General features: G+C 41.6%; 1 protein-coding gene and 1 pseudogene across 3 annotated transcripts; one reads left to right on the top strand and one right to left on the bottom strand.

Moving 5' to 3' along the window:
- Positions 1-596: 596 nt before the first annotated feature.
- LOC147884069 (uncharacterized) lies at positions 597-1,645 on the top strand (annotated as a pseudogene).
- A 3,466-nt stretch (positions 1,646-5,111) lies between these two features.
- LOC147884070 (non-specific lipid transfer protein GPI-anchored 19-like) lies at positions 5,112-6,732 on the bottom strand. Of its 3 annotated transcripts, none has more exons than XM_087399051.1 (3): positions 6,634-6,732; positions 5,808-6,242; positions 5,112-5,556 (listed from the first exon to the last, which is right to left on the bottom strand). In XM_087399051.1, exons 2-3 carry the CDS (start codon positions 6,130-6,132, stop codon positions 5,348-5,350), a joined length of 534 nt encoding a protein of 177 aa, XP_087255177.1. In that variant the 5' UTR covers positions 6,133-6,242; positions 6,634-6,732; the 3' UTR covers positions 5,112-5,347. The 3 variants fall into 3 exon arrangements, with proteins under 3 accessions (XP_087255177.1, XP_087255180.1, XP_087255179.1); XM_087399054.1 differs by lacking the exon at positions 6,634-6,732 and adding an exon at positions 6,536-6,600; XM_087399053.1 differs by lacking the exon at positions 6,634-6,732 and having other exon boundaries at positions 5,808-6,457.
- Between the last annotated feature and the right edge of the window lie 708 nt (positions 6,733-7,440).

Consider the following 7,440-nt stretch of genomic DNA (forward strand, 5'->3'; position numbering starts at 1 on the left):
AATCTTTAAGGGGGTTTGAGAGGATTTAGGGGGGGTTTAAGGGGGTGTTGGGTATTTAAGAGAATAAAGGGGGTCTAGGGTTTAGGGTTTTGGAGGAGGTTTGGGGGTTTTTGGGGAATTTGGGTGTTTGACTTGACTGGGGGGGATAGTTTTGGATGTGTTCAGGTGGAAAGGACGAGTAGTGATAGCTCATCGGATGGGGAGGCACCTCCTGGGAGTGTGGAGTGGCTTCATGAGAGATTGCTTTTTCCTTGCATGCATTGGAGACGAGAGGTTCATCATCAGCACCATATTGTCATGCGCCACTTGTAGATGTATGGAGATGTGCCACTAGAAGAGGATATTGGTCTCATCATGCTAGTGCATCATCATCAGTAAACCAATTTTGAGTAATTCATGAATATTTATATTTTGTGCATATGGCACACACTAACCTTGCATCATTATGCAAGATGAGGAGAGCAGTGAGGGAGCACATGCACCACTACTGTGACTTTGAGCCAGATGATCCTTAGGGTGATTCTCTAGAGGAGGACGAGGGTATGGTAGACATGATGGATTCTATTTTTGGAGGCACGGTGGGAGATGGGGGTGAGATGTCTAAGCATGAGACCGTGATGCGAGATTTGGCATTAACACCCTTGTATGATGGTGTGAGGATGACACAACTATGAGCTTGCCTCTCCATCTTGAATTTGCAGGCAAAGTATGGCTAGTCAGACACAAGTGTCTCAATCTTGATGAGGTTAGTGCAAATCATGTTTGGATCCTAATTGTTTTAAAGTTTCTCATTCTTATTATATCGTTCCTAATTATTTTTAGTATCTCATTCTTAAGGTTTCTTGGATATGCAAATTGCAATAGGTTGCTCCAGAACATGTTTCCTACCCTAAATACCATGCCTGATTCCAAAGACAAAGAAAGAAGATGTTGACAATGGTTGGGATGGAATATGACACCATCCATGCTTGCCCTACTGATTGTATTTTGTTTCATCATGAGTATGGAGATTTGGTTAATTGTCCGAAGTGTGGGGCACAACGCTACAGACAGGACTTACTAGGTGAGGGGATCACACTGAAGTTCTTGAGACATTTTACCATCAACCTTAGAATATAGCACATGTTTGGATGTAAGTCCATTGCATAACTGATGATGTGGCATGCTACATACTGGTCCACCGATGACACTTTGAGGATCTCTATAGATTGTGCCACTTAGAAGCACATAAACAACATGTGGTTGGACTTTCCAAGGGAGCCATGCAATCTACATCTTGGGCTCACAATGGATGGCATGAACCCTTTTGGGTTACCTTGGACATCTTGGTTGATGACATGGCCCATATCCTTGGTGAACTACAATATCCCTCCATGGCTAACAATAAAGAAGGGACACCTCATGCTTACCCTACTTGTGCCAGGGAATAACAAGGATAAAAATATGGACATGTACATGGCATCCTTGATCAAAGAGATGCAGATCCTATGAAGGGGCATACGTGTCTTTGATGTTTCTAGAGCTTCGAAGCGGGCCACATACATTTTCATCAAGGGAATTTTGATGTGGACCATGGCACATGCATGACTATCTAGGATATGGGGAGTGTGCAAGTATGAGGGTACATCTTGTGCATGCCTATTGATACCTTTATGCTTTGTGGTGTGATCCATGCATGTCTAATGACCTATTTGTGCATGCATATGTGTAGGATTTAATACCATGGTTGTCCTATTTGCGGTCCTAGTTTGAATGCATGGGGGATGCATGACACTCCAAACATATGAGGAAGATGGTTTATGAACGTCATGCTCAATACCTTTTGTTTGATCTTCCTGCACGTGAAGGTCATCAACTTGATCCACGACCAGCTAGCAGGCAGAAGGAAAGTGACATTGGAGAGCTAATAGTGAGAAGCCTCCTTCAGAATCTGGTATGGAACAGTTATCGATCTTTCACATGCTTCCATATTGGAGTGAGTTACATATCAATCATCTCTTGGATCCCATGCATATCTTCAAGAATGTGGGGGCTTCTATTTGGATACACTTGGATGGTGACAATGACACAAGGGGAGTGCGAGAAGAGTTGCATGAGATGGGTAGGATGCCTCACTTGTGGTCCCAATTGCATGCACATAGAACCTGAGAATGTGGTTCTACAACCCAAGAGGGTGGTCCAGGAACCCAAAAGCATCATCCTAGACTTGTTCTCTCGAAGGAACCATGGATCCTTTCTAAGGAAGAGGAGGCAAGGGTCAAGGTAGACATTGCACCTTTCAAGACACCCATGGGATACATGCATTGCTTGAGGGGAGTGTTTACAAAGGAAAATAAGCTTAGTAACCTCAAGTCCCATGATTGGCACAAGTTCTGATAGGTATTCTACATGTTAGCTTGAATGCTCAGTATAACTAAGATTTTGATGCTTTCATGTAGATTATATGATTGTGATACATTGTTATAACTCCTTTATTGCTTTGGTAGTTTATCCACCTTCATTATATTTCATACAATTTTATACTGATTCTTACGTGTGCACGTGGAATAGGTGGATCTCACAAAAAGAGATCTTTGTATCAAGCATCGAGAGGGCTAAGGTGGACTCCATCAAAGCTGTGTGCTTGCTTGAGAAGCACTTTCCCTCAAGCATTATGATGACTTAGGTGCACTTGCTTGTACACGTAGCTGATGAGGTCACCATTGCAGGAACCGTTCATAGTCATTGGATGTTTTTCCCTGAACGGTTTATGAAAAGTTTGAAGGGATTTGTAAGGCAAGAGCTAGACACGAAGCAAGCATGGAAGAGGGATCACTTGTGCAAGAGTCTTTAGTATACATCACGGAGTTTCTAGGATCCATGGATCCTGATATGCCACATGCTTGGAACTTCAAGGACGATGATCGTGTCATTGCCCAGGTTCCCCAAGGTAAAGGGCTTGAAATAAAGATGAGTGAAGAGCAAAGGGACAAATTCAACAAGTTTTGTATCCTCAATAGTCTCAAGATGCAACAATGGGTGGAGATATATGAAGGGGCCAAGGCAGAAAGAATAAATGAGAGGACGAGATCATGCACATGAAAAGGGTACCATATCCACCGGATCTTGCTCTTATCCCAGACACATGTCACATGATTGGCTATAAGAAGCTCTTCATAAAGCCGAAGATGATGGAGAGGACATAACCGATCGAGAGAAGGAGCTTGTAGTCGGATGTGTGCCACATGTAAGTTTCTTACCTTTCTACTTAATTTGGGTATTTATGGTCACAATCACTACAAAATGCATCCTCATTGTATTAATCATGTTCTTTGTAGTACAAAAGTATAGTGCATTATTGTCACATGGATGGCATTTTTGTGTGGAATGCATCGATTCAAGGAGAGTCATCTATGATTGTGGAGTCATGGCTAACTTTCATCCGGATCGTTTGGATCCAAGATGGTGATACGTGGTCCAAGTTGCTCCTTGAAGCAAACATTATTTTGAAGATCATAGGAATGTCGATACGAAGATGCAGCCAATAAATCCAACTAATGATGCTGATGGATCTAGGGAAGAGGATGAAGATGACGATATGGGCCTGGAAGAAGGTGACAATAATGACACTATAATGGAGGAAGCTGGAGATCATGACATTGAGGAAGAAGAGGGAGCATTAGAGGGTGAACTAGAGGATCAAGTCTTAGGTAGACATACAATAGAGGATGATGATATAGGTGATCAATTGTATGTAAACTTAGGATAGACTTATTTGGCATGCAAAACTTGGCTCAAGACAAAGCCACCAATGTAAATTCTACTGATTGATTGTTTTGACATCCACAAGGTGTCCTGTCTTCGGTCCTTGCATTTTTTTAGTGGCATTTTATACATTTGTATATTAAGTTTACCATCAATATATGAGAGTTTTGATCTCAATTTTGGTGTACACTATTATAGTTTTTATCTTTCAAATGACCAAACTTGTGGTCAAAAATTATTTTAGGTCCCCTTGGAAACGACATTCTATAAAAACATCGGTATGAAAAATTTAACCCAGAGTCGATATCGACAATGATATTAGAGTCAATGCAAGCATCGACAGTCGTCGGTATGCACATCACTATAGGTGTCAGTATATATCGACGTGCATACCGATGCGCATATTGACTAACATTTTGTCGTCTATATTGACACCTCTTCTGCCCACCAACCGTACCTACGATTTTTTTGCCCGCACTCGTGAAGCATCAGTAGACAGCGTCAAAAAGAGGCCTGTGTGTTATAGTGTGTGTGGATATTGGTTAAAACATTGAGATTGGTTAGTCTAATATCATGGACCCATACCTTCTACGATATTGATACATGTATTGTTGCCTCCATAGTTTTTGTGATTCAGAGATGTGCATTGTTCATTTAATAAGCTTGAAACAAGCCTATTGCCCAAAAGTATGTAGTATGAATCACTTGGTATTGCTCAGGACTTGCTGTCCTTATGAAATGGCTACTAAAGTATGGCCAAAAGAAAGAAGAAATGTAGTAAGGACACACAATCCAAATTTTAAAGTTGAATTTCATAATGTCCTTTTGGGTGAAACCATGGATGAGATTCCCATTTTGCACACATCACTGGTACTAAGAAAAAGTATCTTAATAAAGGTTTTTTCTTTTTCTTTTTTTAGGGTTGTACAAGTTGTAGGTATGCAAAAATAAAGTTCCTAAATGCTTGGAAGGTTAACCTTTTTTTTGCAGGGAAAGAGAGATGTTGCTTTTCAAACTTTATTAATGGGTAGGAATACCACAAAAAGGCTGAAAAATGGATGAGATTACCATAGAAAAGGCTAAATTTGAAAGAATAACTCTTTCTTTGGAGGGAAAGAGAGATGGTGGTTTCCAAACTTTATTAATGGGTGACATTACCACAAAAAATGCTAAAAATGGAGGCCATAGCACCCACAAACAACATTATGAACCGAAGAGGCTATTAGAGCTTTAATATCTAAAGAGACTAACAAAAAATATATTTAAAAACAATCAATACGTTTGTGAGGAGAATGCTTCCATCACTTTCGTTTAAAAAGTGGCTATGCTTGCCAAAATGGGTTGCATTTTTACCATCTCTTAGATCGTATTATTGCTGAGGAAAAGTACTTTCTCCCTTTTGTACAAAATTAAGAACTAGAAATCATACATGCATGAAGGATGAGCATGGTTTATGAAAAAAATGCTTTAAAATCGACAATCAATAGACTCTAGCACCTCTGGATTTGAATGGAGCAAGCTGAATCTAAGAAAACTCTCCACCTGCCCAAATTGGTTGCGTTTTCGACGCCATTCGGTCAGATACAAGCATATGAACCTTGTTCTAAACCGAATGCAAAGCACACATCCATGCTACAAAGATTCCGGCAACGAATGCCGTTGCCGGCGATAAGGCACTCCCATAACTTCCTTGACTATTGCCGGGGGTAGACGATGGAGATGTTCGAGCTGAAGATGGTGTCGATGCAGCTGGGGCTGCACCTGGGGTCTGAGGAGCCGTGACAGGAGCCGGTACGGGAGCACCGATAACGCCTGCGCAGAAAAGAATAGCATGGCCATTCGTTAAACCCCTGAGTATGGACCATCAATCCATTGGATCTACGATCTACCCTCATTTAGCTTTTTCTGATTTTAACGGCAGTGAGGAATGAAACCCACTAATTCGCGAAAACGCCTACGCATCGGCGAATAGGTAATTTGTTCAGTCTACGCAACAACAGATCTTCTGTATTCACATATTAAGCAATCTAAAGTGGATGCAAAATAAGACGAGGTCTCCATACTTGCTAGGCAGGTAGCCACGCTGCTAGGCAGTGTGAGTTTGCAGATCCCTGTAATCTCTATGGCACGGGTTTTGTTGAAGGAGACGGTGCTTGGAATTTGGCAAAGACAGGTGGGCTGGCTTGAGAGGAGCGAGCCCAGGGGTCCGCAACAATCAGATCCGGGAGTTGTGTCGTTGCCGGGCTGCACGTAGGGGAGGCAGGGACTCAACTGTGCAAGAGACGATTGAGGGCACGAGCCACTCTGTGACAATATTGTAGAAGGGAAAAGGAAAGCGCAGGTAAGCGCCAACAGTACAGGCATCAACAAGGATCTTAGCAGACCCATGCCGAGACAACTTTGCGAAAACTGGGGCAAGATGGTGTGGTGCTCCACGACAAGGCGATTGCCTGCTGGCTCTATGAGTGCTGTAAAGAGGTGTATAGCTTGCTGAAATTCTGCCACCGCAAGAAAAACAATGTTTGATAAGTTCTTCAAGAACAAAAGAGGCAATGATCCTCAGAGTAGCTAAGAATTCTTTCAGAACGCTGAAAATAAGGCCATAAAGTACATTCTGTCGATTCATGAAGAACAAGAACAAATCAATTATCTGTGAGCAGCAGATCCAGTTCTTATCGAACCCAGAAAATCAGCCAATCCGATACATTCTTGACAGACGAAGCACAGTCCTACTTTACATGAAAACCGATTCCTTGAAACAGATCAGTGTTCATTCGGACTGCAGCCATACATCTACTTCTTCTTCTACTGATAATAGCAACGAGACTATGTCATCTGGGAAGCAAAGAAGCAAACCAATCACCATTTTGAGGGTTACGAAATACGAACCAAATGGGCAAAGCGATGCCTAGGAGCGATCCACAAACCAAGAGGCGATGATGGAAGCTGGAGCTACTAGAGTACCTGAGACCTCCACAATATGGGCCTAGTGCAATAGCCAGCACAACTTCGTTGTCAAAGTAAGCTCCTTGGGACAACATGCTTTCATGTGCCTCTAACCTCAGAAAAATAGAACATGGGCTTCTACACTTACCACTTCTCACTTACACCATATTTTTATCAAGCTCACGCATTTTTTAAGCGCTTGTGTCCCCTGTGTCCTTACTTGGATGCACATCATGTCCTGTCACTCACCTCAAGAAGCTATATGCATCCCCATGTGATCTCTTCTCCATTTCATGGCTTTTTGGAAATTATATTAATCTCCCATGTAAATTCAACATATTTCAACCACCATGTGTATCTTGGGGGCTTCTCAATATCCCTTGCATACACATGATCTTCTGGTTTTTTATGCAAGTTATCCCCTTCTTCCGATGAAGCTATGGTAATCTCGAGTGTGCTTTAGTACTTAATAACGCCACCCAAGGTCCACTACTAAAAAACCATCCATAAAACAAGCACTGAAGAGTAAGCATATAAAAACCAAATTTCCCTATAGGTATTAGCTTCCTTTCATCTCAAAAAGTGTATATTTTCTTGTTGAGTGAGTTGAAAAACCCTCATGTATGTAGATTTTTGTGAACATTCTTAATTAAGGTGTCCTTCTTATACCCATATCCTAGGGTTACATGTAACATGTGAGTGCTCGTTTTTTCTAGTGTTGCTTCTCACTTGAAGACCTTTTAAAGATTA

Source organism: Dipteris shenzhenensis, chromosome 27, assembly GCF_047967505.1.
Source record: "Dipteris shenzhenensis isolate YYH24624 ecotype China chromosome 27, Dip_SZ_1.0, whole genome shotgun sequence".
NCBI lineage: Eukaryota > Viridiplantae > Streptophyta > Polypodiopsida > Gleicheniales > Dipteridaceae > Dipteris > Dipteris shenzhenensis.